The sequence below is a fragment of the Juglans regia genome, chromosome 2 (genome assembly GCF_001411555.2).
Source record: "Juglans regia cultivar Chandler chromosome 2, Walnut 2.0, whole genome shotgun sequence".
In the NCBI taxonomy this organism is placed as follows: Eukaryota; Viridiplantae; Streptophyta; class Magnoliopsida; order Fagales; family Juglandaceae; genus Juglans; species Juglans regia.
Genome location: NC_049902.1, coordinates 2,450,360 through 2,466,768, shown reverse-complemented (window position 1 = coordinate 2,466,768; position 16,409 = coordinate 2,450,360). Strand labels below are relative to the sequence as shown.

The 16,409-nt window shown below is 37.7% G+C and overlaps 1 protein-coding gene across 1 annotated transcript; it reads left to right on the top strand.

Moving 5' to 3' along the window:
• The first annotated feature begins 915 nt into the window (after positions 1–915).
• LOC109003844 (TMV resistance protein N-like) lies at positions 916–11,070 on the top strand. Its single transcript, XM_035687342.1, has 7 exons — positions 916–997; positions 1,352–1,717; positions 5,745–6,216; positions 6,968–8,072; positions 8,570–8,845; positions 8,940–9,962; positions 10,051–11,070. Exons 1-7 carry the CDS (start codon positions 916–918, stop codon positions 10,483–10,485), a joined length of 3,759 nt encoding a protein of 1,252 aa, XP_035543235.1. The 3' UTR covers positions 10,486–11,070.
• The last annotated feature ends 5,339 nt before the right edge of the window (positions 11,071–16,409 follow it).

Sequence of the window (16,409 nt, the reverse complement as noted above, 5' to 3'; positions counted from 1 at the left end):
AACGGATTGAAAATTTGGAAGAATTCGGAGGCAGTTTAAATGCTGATCTTATACTACTGGCTAGGTTTTAAAGAGACCCCCTGGCTACCAATGCTAATCTGAGGATATTTTCTTACCCTAAACTGTTTGTGATCTGGGTTTTAACTAATGGATGATGGTATGCCTTTATATTGGAAGCTGCATGAACTGATGGACTTTGCTAGTAATTGGCATCTGAATGCAAATGAAACCTAAGGTTTCTTTGACTAATTGGGATGGAGATTGATTGCATGATTAGCTAGCAAGCATACGTACGTGGTTGTTAGTTTTGATCTTTTAGCACCCTGATCTTGGGAATGTGTTTAAATTTGTACTACAAATTAAGTACATTTTGATCAAATTGTTTTGGAAGTTGTAGATCAGACCAAAATTTCAAGCACTTGAGATTGGCAATGTTTGTAGATCAGTAAGTACGTACCAATGTTTGCAAGTATTCGATCAGTTACTTGAATTTGCACCATAAATTTGTCTCTAAGAGAATCTATAACGTATGCTCTATGCCAGTACGCCAACCTATACCATTCTGCTCCATGCATGCGATTGCGTGCATTAACTTGAACATGCCATCCATTTGTCATTTTTTGTTTTGTTTCCATCTTCTGGTTTTGCTATAAATCTCCAGGTCAGTACGGCTTTATATAAGTACCTGCCTTCCTTGCAAACACATATATTCATCTTTCTTTCTTTCTTTCTTTCTTTCAATAGTACTCTCTGCTAGCTTCCTCTATGCTGTGTCGATTCTCGTAATAACATGCATGGCTGATGTTATGAGTGTCTTCTCAACGAGGCACTTGGTCGATTAAGTGCCTCGTTGAGAAAATACTTGTAATTTTAGCAATCGGACTTTAAGCGATCAAGCTAGATTAATGCTATAGCATGGATCCAGGTTTTCAACAAGGTGTTTGGGACTCGGGAGCAAATTGGGAGAGGGCAGGGATTGTGGATGGAACTATGTCAGGTGTGCCTCTGCCTCATCCTCCTCAGTGTCTATTCCACCCACCAGATATTAAACTGGAAGTGTGAAGAATGAAGAGACCTTACATACACGAGCATGAGTAGGTAAAGCAAAGAAACATATATGATGACAGATGAGGAAGAAGTAGAAACTTTACAATTTGAGTTGAAAAATATGAACTTTTTAATGGTAAGGATCATTAAAACTAGGCGTAATAGTAGAGTAAAAGATTCATTTAATTTCTATTTCCACCATTAAACACTGGGATTAGGGGAAAGTCCCAGTAAGCAAACGACTGTACAATGTAATTTTAATTAAGCACTGGCATATCTACATTTGTAAAACAGTACTGTACAGAAACAAAAGATTCATTTGTGATTTGTCCTCTTAGCGTGTGGGGTATCAGGTTTGAACTTTCTTCTTCTTTCTTTCCTGACAACTTCTTTGTCAGTCCCGTGTTATCTTCTTCTCAAGCCCAGCAACCCGCTCGATCTAGACTGCGTGCGCGCGGCTTCCAGGTCTGCCATATCTGCCCCTTCAAATCCCCATCCCAGCGTGCACTGTTCGTGGTACGGCGTTCTGTCATTGGATGGGATCGCGCGATATACGGCCGAGTTTTCTCTTGGGTAGGTCGTCTCCTCGCTTTATATGTTCCCACTTTATGTCTTAGTGCCGTTTTGGGCGTTTGCTGCGAGTTCTCTCCTCCTTTGTGTGCTTCTTGTGGTATGTTGCTCTGTTTTATTGTTTTATTCCTTTCGCCGTTTGATCTGCTGCCCTTTTTTAATTGCATTTGCTCAAAATAGTGTACTTTGAAGTAACATTGATGAAGAAGAGAATTTTTTTGGGGGGCTTGCAGAAGCGAATGAAAACCGACATTAATTTTTATGAGAGAGAGTTTGTGAGATGGCTTTGGTTGGAGGCCATTTGAAAACGTCTATCTATTCTTCTCTTTCTTTTCATTCCCTTTCTTTGTTTTTTTTTTTGTCTAGAAAGAAAGTGAGAAAGAGAGGGAGCTGTTGGTGTGGACTCTTCATTTGTATTTTGACAGGGAAGGGGGGATGGTAGATGGAGTTCTCATGTTTCCTTCTTTCTTTGCATTTGTTGTTGGTGCGTCTGTGTTAGAGAGAAAAAGAGGGGCTTCAGAGACGGAGACGACCGAGGAGGGTTGGCTGGGAGCTGAAAAAACCAAAGCTCTGTTGTTGGTAATACCTTAGCTTTAGGCGTCGGATAATATAGGATAGGCTGGGTTGGGTCCGTGAATGGTGGGTGGTGTTTCTGAATGGGGGAGAAGGTGTGGCGTTTTTTCATACTTTTTCTGGATATGTTTACTTTTAAAATAATGGGCGTCATTCAATATCTGTAAGTGCCTAGGGTAATGGCATTCACTAGCAAATCAATTTGATTGCTTTAGTTTATTGTGTGCGGGCCTCATGGATCATGTTTAGAATGAATTTATGATACATATAAAAGAAATAACTCACAAATGCCCATTGGATGAAGAGTTCGTATGTACGAGCACTGTTTGTACTGGTGAATCCCCGGAAGCCTTTTTCCTTTTAGGCTCTTCTTTGTGTTGTTTGGATGCTAGGAAAACCAGGGGGTGAAGACTGAAGAGAAAGTCTTTGTTTTTTCTTTTGGGTGTTGTTACGTTTTACACAGTTCTTCAGCAACCAAACACGCCAATTACAGTCAACCGATGTTGATCAAAACACTTTCCATATTACCTGTAACGTCCTGTTCCTCGAAGTCCAGGGAGTTAGCTCATGTTACCTAAAATCATCACCCATAACACAGTTATATTTACTCTAAAGACTATAAAATTTAAATTTACTTGTTCAAACCAAATATATATGTTCCTCCACAATGATACCAAAGAAAGACCTCAACATAACAAACTAAAATCTCCATATAGACTAAAAAATATCCATGTCTCAAAATACTCAAATCATCATGAAATAATAAATCTACTGAATAAGACTCTCCAATAATTACTTGTACCATTTGACATTTATTTCTCTACAATCATCTAATTTTGCTCATGCTTTTTACTCTTGATTTCCAGCTGAACCATCAAAACTAACTGAAAGATATTATGGAGATAAGATGTGAGTTATCAGTAACTCAGTAAGCAGAGAACATATACTAATATATAAACATGAACATTTGTAGAGTTCAGAATGTAGAACAGAACATTTAGTTTCAGAATGCAGAATCATAATATGTTATCAAAAATATCATATCGAAAGTTCCGAAATATTCTTATTCAAAAGTTATTTGGCATAGCTTAACTGAAAAGTTAAAAAATATTCTTATTTAAAAGCTCTTTGGCATAGCATAATTGAGTATCATTATCATATCATATCAGAGGCCATGTTTAACTCATGTGGTAGGGTTATGCATGTATGCGGTTAACCAAGCATAACCTATCACTATTTGTCACCCAAAGTGATGCACTCATGATAGAGACCATTATTATATCCAGTGGTGGGGCCAGAGGCCACTATTGTATCTTGTAGTAAGGCTGAAGGTCACTATTATGTCTAGTGATAGGACTAAAAGTCACTATTATGTCCCGTGATAGGGCTAGATGCCACTACTATATCCTGTGGCAGGGTCAAAATTAGAGCAGAACATAAATGTTGGTACCACTGTACCACACCATAACAGAATCAGCATCATCGGATCAGAACCAGAAACAGAATTAAGATGTCATGCCAAAGCTTTTGAGATGCCCAATCATATCATAACATAGTACTGAACAAATTCAAATCATTTTCACATATTCAAAACAGATTCAGAACATTTGCACATAACATGTACAATTTTTTAGATCTCATATTCGCTCTTTTTGTTTAGTTCACAAACAGAATGCTAAAAATTTACTCATGACTACACCAGTTGTAACAAAAATAATTTTCTCTTTTATTCGTATTTCATGAGTAATGCAGATAAATGACTGAGGTTGTTTTCAAGTTTCTTTTCATAACAAAACATGCATATTTTTCATAACCCTTTTATGAAAGATGACCAAGGTTTGGTACTTGGCTTGGGCCCTAGGCTTGGGGTGTTACATTACCTCCCAAACTCGTGTCTAAAATTAAACAAAACACCAATGTGCCAAAACTTCAGAAAATAAGCTTCCCATGGCCCTCAAATAGAGAAGTTAGAGAAACCAAGATTTTGTTTGAAATCCAAAGAAATTCAAATGTGAGACAAGAAAATTGATGATGCTAAGAGAGCACTCGTTGCCCTTGTTTAATTCCATGACTGGCTTTGGCAGGGTATCTCAAGGGCATTTAAGCAAATTTGCAGTTATGGGCTGTAGATGTTAATTCCATGATTGCTAATTCTCAAATTAGTAGGTATTGTCTCAATTGGTAAGGGTCTTGGTGGCATGGCCGGTATGGTCTAAGGTTCAAAACTCCTAGGTGCAAATAATTTTTAGGGGTCAAGTCCTATTGGTGAATAGCTGATGATTTATCTGACGATTTCTAGACCTAACCGAAATATATTTTTTTAATTTTTTATATTATATATATTATTTGCTATATATATATATTATACATATTATAAAATTAATATAATATAAAATTTTAATCTTATTATTTATAATTCCTTAATATAAACTTATAAAAAAAAATTCCATAATATAAACTTACTCTTAAACATGAATATTAATATTAAGTTGTTAATATGTTTCTATTTATCCTTACATATTAAGTTACATACTTATATATATATAATATGGTATAAGTATAATATATATATATATATATATGTTTTTTTGATAGTTACATTTTTTTAAGCCAAGTAGTTGGTAAGCAGTTATTCTGTAATTTTTATATCTATATTCATATATATATACACTTTGGAGTTGGACCTTTTACTTTGGTGGTTGCATTTGTAATTGTTGTAGTGTATTTTTTTTAGATTTTGTTTATGTTGGCGAATCGTTTTTTTTATATGTATGTTTTAGGCTTTTAGCCCTTAGGAATGTTGTTTTGTGCATATTTTAATCGGTTTTTTTAGGCATTATTAAATGCATGTTTTAATTAAACTACTTAGTGTATTTTGGCTAATTGTTTTTAGCATTTATTTGGTTAGTTAGTTATATGCATGGTGTTTCGAGCTAAAAAATATTTGGGCTAACAATTGTTCATTTGGGCTAGAAAAACCAACCAACCCAACAATAAAGCCCAAAACCGAATCACACCTGTAAAACAGAACCAGACCGAAAGTTTTGGTTCCCTGGATTAACCGGTCGGTTTCAGTTCCTAGAATTTCAAAACCGACTTAGACCAGTTCAGTTTCAAAATATGTTCAAAACCGAACCTTACTGAACTGATTACACCCCTAGTCACATGTGCCATGATTGAGACGCATAACACATTAGATTTTTTTGAATAGGGAGAATCAAGCACGTGCCCTCCACACAAGTGTTTTTATAATTTGCCATCAAAGAAGAGTTAGTGACTTGAAATGATAAACAATCATATGTAATTTTACCCAAAATGGTTCACTTCATTGGACTGGACAGGACGCCATGCATGTCTCATCCTTTCTTTTAATGTGTTTGTCGTCCTTTTTTTTTTTCCCCTGATGCATGTGACCAACGATGCAACTGTGAGCTGTCTTCTCTGTTTTTAGCTTTCGGTTTCCTTGAGCTTCTTCTCTTTTCTGCTTTTCATTACTAGACTACCAGAGGAACTCTCCTTTCACTAACATACCGGCTTCTCTCATGGCCTTTCAGGAGGCTCTTCCTCTCCTTTCATCGGTCAATGGACCTATGATGTATTCTTGAGTTTTAGAGGTGCAGACACTCGCAACAATTTCACCAGCCATCTTTACAATGCTTTGCATAAGAAAGGTATCAACACCTTCATCGATAACGAGCTTAGAAAGGGAGATGAAATTTCACCAACGCTTCTCAAAGCTATTGAAGAGTCAAGGATTTCAATCGTCATACTCTCTAAAAATTTTGCATCATCTTCATGGTGTTTAGATGAGCTGACGAAGATCCTTGAATGTAAAAAAGAAAAGGAGCAAATGGTTCTACCAGTGTTTTACGATGTGGATCCATCAGAGGTACGACATCAAAAAAATAATTACGAAAAAGCCTTAACTGCACTTGAAGAAAGGTTTAAGGATGACTCGAAGGTGCAAGGATGGAAGGCAGCTCTAAAAGAAGTGGCCAATTTGAGTGGGTGGCCTGTTGGGAAAGGGTATTTCTAATCATTCCTGCCTACAATCTAAACTTTTTTTCCCTGCTACTAATTATTATACATACTTATATATATATATATATTATAAATTTAATGTTGGACCATATATAGAAATTTAATCGTGGACTAGATATATAATGTTCAAGTTCAATTTAAACATATTTTAAAAGCCGAAAAGGTTTTCTATTTCTGAAAAAATTTATTCATTTAATCATTTTCTGTCACGTAAAAAACATAAAAAATTAAAAAATAAAAATTAAAAAATAAAACACTTCACACCAGTGGCAGAGTTGAAAATTTATCTCTGGGGCGTGGATTTATATTATACTAAAAATTATTTGCTTATAATGTATATCTTTTATAAATAATTCTATTTGAAATCATTTACACTACACACCATCTACGTGACATAATTTGATTTAAGAGATAAATTTTAAATATATATAATAATCAACACATATATGGCATTATCCCTCATGTTATTTTTCAATTCTGAAATTGTTCTCTCTTTTTTCTTTTAAAAATGGAAATCAAATGAAACTAATTTTGCTACTTATTTAGTTTTTTTGTTTTTCCTGATTACATAAGGATTTGATTTGGTTTTTGTGGGAAGGGGTATTATCTCCTATCTTGCACCCTACCTGTCATTTGTTAAAAAAAAAAATACCTGGATCTTGATCATATGTATGTCTTTTTATGTGAAAGGTCCAACTTACTAATTTTTTTTTTTATATATATCTTGTGTTGATAGGAATGAGCATGAATTTATTTTGGAAATAGTTCAAATGGTCTCAAGGATCGTGAATCGAACATACTTAAATGTTGCCAAGTATCCTATTGGGATGGAGTCCCGTGTACAGGCTGTCAATTTGCTCTTAAGTATTGGGAGCAATGATATTATACGCACGGTAGGAATCTTTGGAAGAGGAGGAATTGGTAAGACAACTATCGCCAAAGAAATCTATAACTCGATTGCTTATCAATTTGAAGGTAGTTGTTTTCTTACAAATGTTAGAGAAACTCCAAAGCAAGAGCGTGACTTGATCCAACTACAAGAGAAACTTCTTTCTGAGATCCTAGGAGACTATCGAAATATGAATATTGCCTTGGTTGATCGAGGAATTAATTTGATAAAGTATAAGCTTTGCTCTAAAAGGATCCTTTTAATCCTCGATGATGTCGATCAGATGTTCCAATTAGAAGCATTAGCTGGAGGATGTGATTGGTTTGGTTTAGGAAGTAGAATTATCATTACAACAAGAGATAAGAGGTTACTAATTAATCATAAAGTTGATTTTACATACCAAGTGAAGGAATTGGATCACAATGAAGCTCTTCAGCTATTTTGTTGGAATGCCTTCAAAAGAGATAAACCTATTGAGGGTTATGTTGAACTCACAGAACGTGCAATAAGTTATGCTGGGGGCCTTCCATTAGCTTTAATGGTGCTAGGTTCGGATCTATACAATAGAAGCATGCATTATTGGAAACGTGCATTGGATGGATACAAAAGGAATCCTAATAAAGATATCCAAGAAATTCTTAGAATAAGTTATGATGGATTGGATGAAAATGTGAAGGACATTTTTCTTGATATTGCATGTTTCTTCAGAGGAAAAAATGCAGATTATGTTACTAAAATATTGGATAGTTGCGGTTTCTTCCCAGATATTGGTATTGAAGAGCTTATAGATAAGTCTCTTATAACTATTAATGAACATAACGTTTTGGAGATGCATGACTTGCTGCAAGAAATGGGTAGAGAAGTTGTTCGACAAGAATCACCCAAAGAACCCGGCAATCGCAGTCGATTATGGTTCCATGAAGATGTTCGTCATGTATTAGAAGAAAACACGGTAAGTGTTACATCTAAAAAATTGAAACTTTAAATGATTTTTTCATTTTTGAAAAATAATGAGTATATACGCATCTGTGTTCTCACAGGAAAAATCCATTCCCAACATTTTATTTTAGAGTATTGTAAATGAAATGCTTTTTTAATTAAGAAGCATAAAGATCAAAATAGCATCCGATAACTGCTATTTTAACATATTTTCAAAAGATTGGCACGATTTTAATGAGTGTATTATATTATAGAAAGATATAGCAAGAAATAATATGTGAAGATAAAGGCAGTCTCATAATCGATTTTAAAATAGAAAAACAAAGCAAAAGATGGGGATAGACGGAGTATAAGTAAATTCCTTTTTACGTATCTATATATATATATATATGCATTACTTAATTCAAGCAAAATAGAAATTATAATTGTAGTAGTCTAATGCTAAAAGCCTAAAAGTATGGAGATTTTGATAATTTTCCTTGCTAGCCAACTAATGCATTGGTTTACCAGGGAACAAAAAAAGTTGAAGGCATATTGATAGATTTGCCTGAACGAGATATGATACACTTGAATCCCAAAGCCTTCATGGAGATGAAAAGGCTCAGACTGTTTATAAACCGTAATGCAGACTTCACTGGAGGGCCTAACTATCTTTCTAATGAGTTGAGACTGCTTGAGTGGCCTGATTATCCTTTACAGTCTTTACCATCCAATTTTCGTGGAAAGAATCTTATTGTTCTAAAAATGCATAATGGTTTCTTCAAGCAACTGTGGGATAGATTCAAGGTACATTTCTTATTTTCAATCTTTATTTTTTAAACTTAATTATGTTGTAAAAACTTTCTCGAAGCTAATTTATACCCCCTTTTTGTTTTTACAGAATTTCCGGAAGTTAACAAGCCTAGATTTCTCTAATTGTCAGTTCCTAACAAAAATCCCTGATGTTTCAAGTATCCCTAGTTTAGAGAGCTTGATTCTAGACAATTGTACGAGTTTGGTTGAGATTCATCCTTCTGTTGGATCCCTTGATAAACTTGTTGCGTTGAGACTTTTAGAGTGCTCTAACCTTGGGAGTTTTCCAAAAAGTCTCAAGTTGCCATCTCTACAAGTTCTTATGCTTGGAGGTTGCTCGAGTCTTCAAGATTTTCCTGAAATTGAGTGTAAAATGGAACGTCTAGATTACCTTGACTTGAAGGGCACTCCTATAAAAGAACTACCTTCATCCTTTGGGCACCTCATTGGCCTTAAAGATTTAGCTCTTGAAGGTTGCAAAAACCTTGTAAATCTCCCAAGTAGCATTCATCATTTGCAGCATCTAAGGAGACTTTATCTCAGAGGTTGTTCAAAACTTGATAAGTTTCCGAAGAAAGAGGAGGATGAAAAACAATTAATGCCTTTTACCGTTTCGATAAAGGAATATGAAACTTCATCTTGTGCAGAACCATCCTTGATGTTGCCAACTCCAAAAAATTCAAGCATTTCTAAGGATGGTTGTTCTTCCTCCATGGTATTTCCAGCACTGGGACATATAGATGTTGGAAATTGTGTCCTATCAGGAACAGATTTCTTTATGACAATTAATTGTTTTTCGACATTGGAACAGTTAGATCTATCAGGGAGTGATTTTGCTAGCCTTCCCGAATGCATCACAAGATTTGTCCGATTGAGGAGCCTTAAATTGGAAGATTGCAAGTGGCTTCAAGAAATTCTAGAACTTCCTCCAAAAATAGAAGATATATATGCAAGTGGGTGCATGTCATTGGCACGATTTTCAGAAGTATCAAAGAGAGTTCAATTTAACACCTGCGAGTTACCAGGGCTTGAATGGATTGATTTGTCCAGATGCCATAAATTGCTTGAGAATATATCAATGAATGAAGTGGAAAATCTTTTTCTGGACCAGGTATCTCTCTCTTCTTTACATGCATGTTTATGTGCCTTGGTCTGTACCTGGTATGGCTGAAATTTTGTGATATCTATCCATGTTCCAGGGACATTTTCAGGACCATCTATTTGGTATTATATTTCCAGGAAACAAGATTCCAGACTATTTCAACCATTGTAAAGAGGTTTCAAACAAAAGCGAATGTGAAATATGTATTAGTGAGCCTTCACATCTGGATGGGAAGATCAAAGGTTTGGCTCTCTGTGCTGTTCTTGGAGTAAATGATGGACAGGCGCCCACTCCTATTGTATGCAGCATCGAGATCATCAACAATGGTTCACCAAGTTATAGTGACTCTAAAGCATTTAATATATCAGGCTCTGATCATGTATGGTTGCTTTACCACGTTCCAGAATTTTATGAGATAAAGGGGGTCAATCTGCAAGTTAAGTTTTGGTGCTCCACAAGTTTAGCGTCCTTTAGATGTGGAGCTCAGCTGGTACGCACGAGATCAGATACTGCATCATCAGCATGCATCTAGATTTTTTCCATGAGGATGTTTGTTTGTGTCCACTTGGATATTATATCCAATGAAGATTGAGAAGTCATGAACAGTATATTTTTAACGTTGATGGCAACATGGACTGCAATTGGTACTCACAACATAAGAGGTATTCTTCAAGATTTGCCATCATAATTTCAGATGCAGAGTAAGTAGTCTAGACCAATCAAATCACCCAACTGACACCAACTGCCATCATATATATTTATATAAATATATATATATATACACACACACACACACATATTGTCTCTTGAATCCTTGATTATTGATGATCTGGTCTTCTTCCTGTTCTGGAAGCGGAATATGACAAATTTTCAAGTCTTTAATTGGTGGGATTGACAAATGGGGTTGGATATGGGAATGCTAGGGAAACATTCAGCATTTGACAGTGAACGATTTTGTGAGACGACTAACTATTTCAGATCGAGTAACTAGCTTGAGTTAGAACTTAGAATAAGCTGACAGAAAATGTGTCTAATTGGTCAAATTTGGTTCCTTTTCTGCAGTTTAGTCTTATTAGATACCCACTGATGTCTTTTGTTAACTTCTTTTTTCCTTTCTTGACAGTGATTTACCACCAAACTATTAGCAAGAATGAACAAAGCCTCAGTCCTCAAGATACTACCTTCATGAAGGGTTTTGTCATTTGACGGATTTGGCTTCTTTAGGTTTGGCAAGTGGGGTGAGACGCAAAATTTTCTTTTCATTTAATCTCATCTCATTATTATAATTTTTTCAAATTTTCACACAAAATATAATAAACAATTCAATTTTTTCAAATCTCAAGTCAATTTTTTCAAATTTCAAAATAATAATAATATTAAAAATAATATTTTAAACTTTCATCTAAAACAAAAAATTTTCATCTCATTATCCAAACCTATGGTAGAATCCTATTTGGGAAATTGCCCGAGTTTTATGTACCTTGAACTTATATTTAACAAAGAGTAATGCTACATACAGTCGTGAAGTATGTAAGATTAATTTTTTTTTATGTGTCTCGTATTTATTCATTTTTTTCAAAGTGATTGCGTGGCACTTGCATACTCATGACTATAATTATCATTTGTCTTTAACAAACCCCAAATGGTATATGATACTACCTTGCTTGTGAAGTTGATGGCATACATATGATTGCTGATCCTAGTGGCATATATCTGAATAATACAGAGGCAAACTATCAAACTATCTCACTGTTGGCCTATTGGATGGGTTGAATTAAAATTGTGTGGCTTCCAAATTACCTATGATTGCAAAAGTTGGTATAGATGCTTCAAATGCTCTGTGTTTGAAACTTGTATAAAAAGGTAAGGCTAGTAACCGAGGTGCCAGTCCGGGTTAACTTGGGTTATGACTCGGGCCAGTACTAGGGTGAATCCATAACTTTGACATATGGAAATCCAGGTACGGGTAGTACTCGAATTTTTTAAACTTTTTAATTTTTTTTTTTAAAAAGCCTATATTTTATTAAAAAAAGTTTCAAGAAAAAAAATAATGTTGAAAAAAAAAATCAAAATGGAAAACTAAGCTCTAATTAATTCTAAAACTAAATGCAATTGATTATGAAATTAGCAACAATAGTAGTAGGAAAACCGTAGAAAACACCAAAGTAAGAAATCACTTTGTTTTAGACGTGTCTAACCGCCAATTGATCTCGATTGTTAACCTACAACAAAGCAAGAGGGTAGCCCGGTATGCCTGATGCACTTCTTATACTTAAGTCAACAACATGAATGTATTGCCTTTCAGTGAAGGGTTTGAATTTGTTACCTTGGGCTGCCAGTGTTGATCTTTTATATAGGGGTGGATTGTTGCTAATAAGGATAGTTTAACCCTTTCCCAAATCTCGAGATCTTGATAGCCAAATTCTCGACATATGATTGGAGAAGGAAATGATTAATATATCGAGGATAAATATCCCAAGTATCTCGCTTTTTCCTTAGGACTAAATATCTTTGGTCGGTGATAATTACCATATTAATCTCGTTGGGGTGGTGTGATCCCTTGGTAGCAAGTGTATGGTGTACTTGCAACTTTCTAACTTGTTGGGCCCATTATATTTGCCTTTTACTCGATGTTGTTGGGCTAGTCTAGTGGAGGTAAGAGGACCTCTTCAATTATCCTGCAAATTCCTGCCACGTTGGCATGATGGGAATTTAAATATTATGAACGGTTCTGGCCCATCACGTTGGTTGTTCATGCTTTTTTGCCTAGGGGGTTGCAACTAGTCACGTCACCAGATCATAGGATTTGTACACAGCGATTATACTGTCAGACCGTTTGCATTCTCCCTAGGGCATTTCAATCGTTGCGTCTCTTGTTATAATTTGCCCTCTGCTCCTTCTTGTTGCCTTTTTCACTATTGTTTATTCATCTTCTTCACTGTTTGTGCTTTCTGTCGAAACCCAACTTCTTTTCAATAAAATCTCCCATTTATCTCTATGGCTCGTCAAAATGTTTCTCACCTTTCTTCTCCTGGATCTCCCCATCTTATGGGGTCTTCGTCGTCACCAAAGTCTTTCAAAACAAGGCCTTTGGCTATGGCTATGGTGTCGACTTGGAGTGGTTAGGGGCCTTCCTGCTGGCAAACCCTAAGACCAACTTGAGGACACTGAACCTTGAGTCATTCAAACTTGATCGTGCATCTCGCCTATATGTCGATTCCTTTGGGAGGGACATGATGCTTGATGCGTTCCTAGCCCCAACCCCAACAGCTCCTCTAGCTCCGCCTACCTGAACAAGGCGCCTTTCTCTTTTGGTTGTAGTAATAATTTTTTTTTTTTTTGGAGTAAATGGACATTTTCTCCTTGTGTTAATTGATTGTAATAATTGCTTATAGGTGTTTTGTTTTGTATGTTCTGCATTTCAAGTGTTTGAAATTCTTAACACATTTCTGAGTGTCCCTATGATTAGGGTTGCGCAATCTAAGAACCTACGCACCCTATTTCTCACCGCAAGCCTAAGGACTCGACATCGGCGAGCGAGGGTCGTGCAGTCTGGGGTCTTAAGTGCCCTATTCCTCATCGTGAGTCAAAGGACTCAACATCGGTGGGTGAGGGTCGCACAATCTAAGGACTTGCATGCCCTATTCCTCACTGCAAGTCTAAGGACTCGACATCGGTGGGCAAGGGTCGTGTAGTCTGAGCACTTGCTCGCCTTATTCCTCACTATGAGTCTAAGGACTCGACATTGGTGGGCGATGGTTGCACAATCTCATGACTGGCACACCTTATTCCTCACAGCAAGTTTAAGGAGTCGACATTAGTGGGCTAGGGTCACGTAGCCTAACGACTTGCGCCCCCTATTCCTCACCACGAGTCTAAGGATTTGATATTGGTAGGTGAGGGTCACTCAGTCTCAGGACTTGTGTGCTCTATTTCTCATTGCAAGTCTCAGGAATCAACTTTGGTAGGTGCGGGTAGTGTAGTTTGAGGACTTGCGCACCCTATTCCTCACCGTGAGTCTAAGGACTCGACATCGATGGGCAAGGGTTGCGCAGTCTGGAGACTTGCGTGCCATATTCTTCATTGTGAGTCTAAGGACTCGACATTGGTGGGCAAGGGTTGCATAGTTTGGGGACTTGCGCGCCCTATTTTTCATCTCGAGTCTAAGGACTTGACTGGTGGACGAGGGTCGTACAGTTTGGGGACTTGCGTGCCCTATTCTTCATCGCAAGTCTAAGGACTCGACATTGGTGAGCATTGTGCTTCAGGCAGGGAGATGTATGAGAGGGAAACAATCAACTTTATTCATTATTCTTCATTGCTTACACAGTCAAGGATAGTACTTTTTTAGATACTCAGCATTCCATGGGTGTGGCAGTTTCTTTCTTTGGGCATCTTTTAAGCAGTACTAGTCGGGTCGTCTACTAGCGATCATGACGTATGGTCCTTCCTAGTGGGGCCAAGTTTTCCCTCTTCTTGCGTGGTTATCTTGGTTTCTCTTAAGACCAAGTCACCTATTTTGAAGGTTCTAGGTTTGACTCTTCGGTTGAAGTATCGCTCGGTTCTTCTCTTGTTGAGGGCCACTTGAGCTTCAGCTTTGTCTCGTTGTTCTTCTAGTAGGTTAAGGTGCTCTTCCAACGCCCTATCGTTCTACCCTCGATCGAAATGTTGGACACAGTAGCTTTGCAACCCAATCTCTACATGGGCTACAACTTTGTTTTCGAATGTCAAGGCAAATGGAGTTTCCCTTGTCGAAGTTTTGACCGTGGTTCTATACACCCATAGGAAGCCTAGTAGTTCCTTCGCCCGATCTCCCTTCTTGTTCGTAAGCTTCTTTTTTAGGATCCCAAGCAAGGATTTGTTGGTCACTTGCTCGTTGGCCTGAGGTTGTCTTGGGAGGAGTATTTAAACTAAATTCCCAGCTCTATACACCATTCCCAATAATGTTCTAAGTCGAATTTCCATCCATTGTTTGAGATGATGTTCTGAGGGATCCTGAAGCTGCATACAATGGTCTTCCATAAGAACTTGGTGATGTTTTTTGATGGATTGTCACTAGGGGTTTTGCGTCTGTCCATTTGGTGAAGTAGTTTACAGCGACGACCATGATCCTTACTCCTTTCCCAGGTAGGAAGAGCCCTATTAGGTCAACCCCACCATTGCGTGAATGGCCACGGGAACGTTATGGAGGTCAGCTCCTTTGGCAGGTAGTGTGATACCAAGGCGAATATTTGGCACTTCACGCACTTCTTGACAAACCCCTCTGCTCTCTGAGGGCACGGGGCTAATAGTAGTACGCTCTCACGACCTTCCTCACCAAAGCTCTTCCTCTAGAGTGATACCCGCACACCTATTCATGTATCTTTGCTAGGACATATTGGGCTTTCTATGGAGAGACACACCTCAATAAGGGGGTCAAGAAACCCCACTTGTAGAGCATTCCACCGATTAGGGTGAACTGTAGCTATTCTTTTGATCCTCTTTACCTTTTTCTTTTTTGTTGGGAGCTCTCCCGTATCTAGGTATTTCGCCACTTCTTGAGCCCACTCTAGCTCTCCCGATCTCATCTCAACAACCTCAGTCTCGACAGTAGGGACTTCTGTCACTCTGCTTTCAACTTCCCATGGCAAGGCAAATTCCTCCATTCCTGAGGCAGTTTGTGCTAGTTTGTCTACTATGATGTCACTTTCTCTCGGTATTTGTTTGATGCTAAAGTGGCAAATTGGTCACGCTTCTCCCATGTCAACTGCAAGTATGTTTTCTCAATTTTTCTTGCCTTTTATCATGTACACTTCCAAAACCTGATTAACGACCACTAGGAAATCTACCTTAACCTCAACCTTGGTAGCTCCAAGTGCCTTAGCTATCGAAAGTCCTGCCACTGGTGCTTCATACTTGGCTTCGATGTTGGTAGTCTTGAAGGTGCGTTTCGCCTTATAATGATGTTTATGCCTAGAGTCGCTTACTATGTGTACCCCTTCTCCCCTACCAGCGCGATAGGATGAGCCGTCAACAAAGACTTACCAAGGCTTCTTGACCGCTGTGGTTGCTACTTCTTCTAGCAAGCCAGTAAAGTCGACGATAAAGTCTGCTAGGACTTGCTCTGTTGTTGCATGTCTAGGGAGGTGGTCAATGTCAAATTCGCTTAACTTAATCAACCAGCCTAGGCGTTTAAAGGCATCTGGTTTTTACAGTATCTTCCTTAGAGGAGCTTTCGTTAGGACCTTGATGGGGTGAGCTTGGGAATACGGTTGCAACCGCCTAGCCGCTGTCACTAGTGTGAAGGCTAGCATCTCCATCTCTGGGTATCTTGACTTTGCTCCCCATAAGGCGCTGCTCGTGTAGTACACTAGCTTATGAACCGCTCTTTCTTTGACCAGAGTTGTCGACACGGCATTGGGGAAAACCTCCAGGTATATGTAGGGCTGTACAGAAACCAAAGCCACCAGCCGCCAC

Excerpts from the sequence above, each read along its gene's own strand:
- LOC109003844 (XM_035687342.1), top strand. The coding sequence starts at position 916 with ATGGATCCAGGTTTTCAACAAGGTGTTTGGGACTCGGGAGCAAATTGG. Across the intron at positions 1,718-5,744 it reads TCCTTTGTGTGCTTCTTGTG|GAGGCTCTTCCTCTCCTTTC; the intron begins GTATGTTGCTCT and ends ATGGCCTTTCAG. Across the intron at positions 8,073-8,569 it reads ATGTATTAGAAGAAAACACG|GGAACAAAAAAAGTTGAAGG; the intron begins GTAAGTGTTACA and ends TTGGTTTACCAG.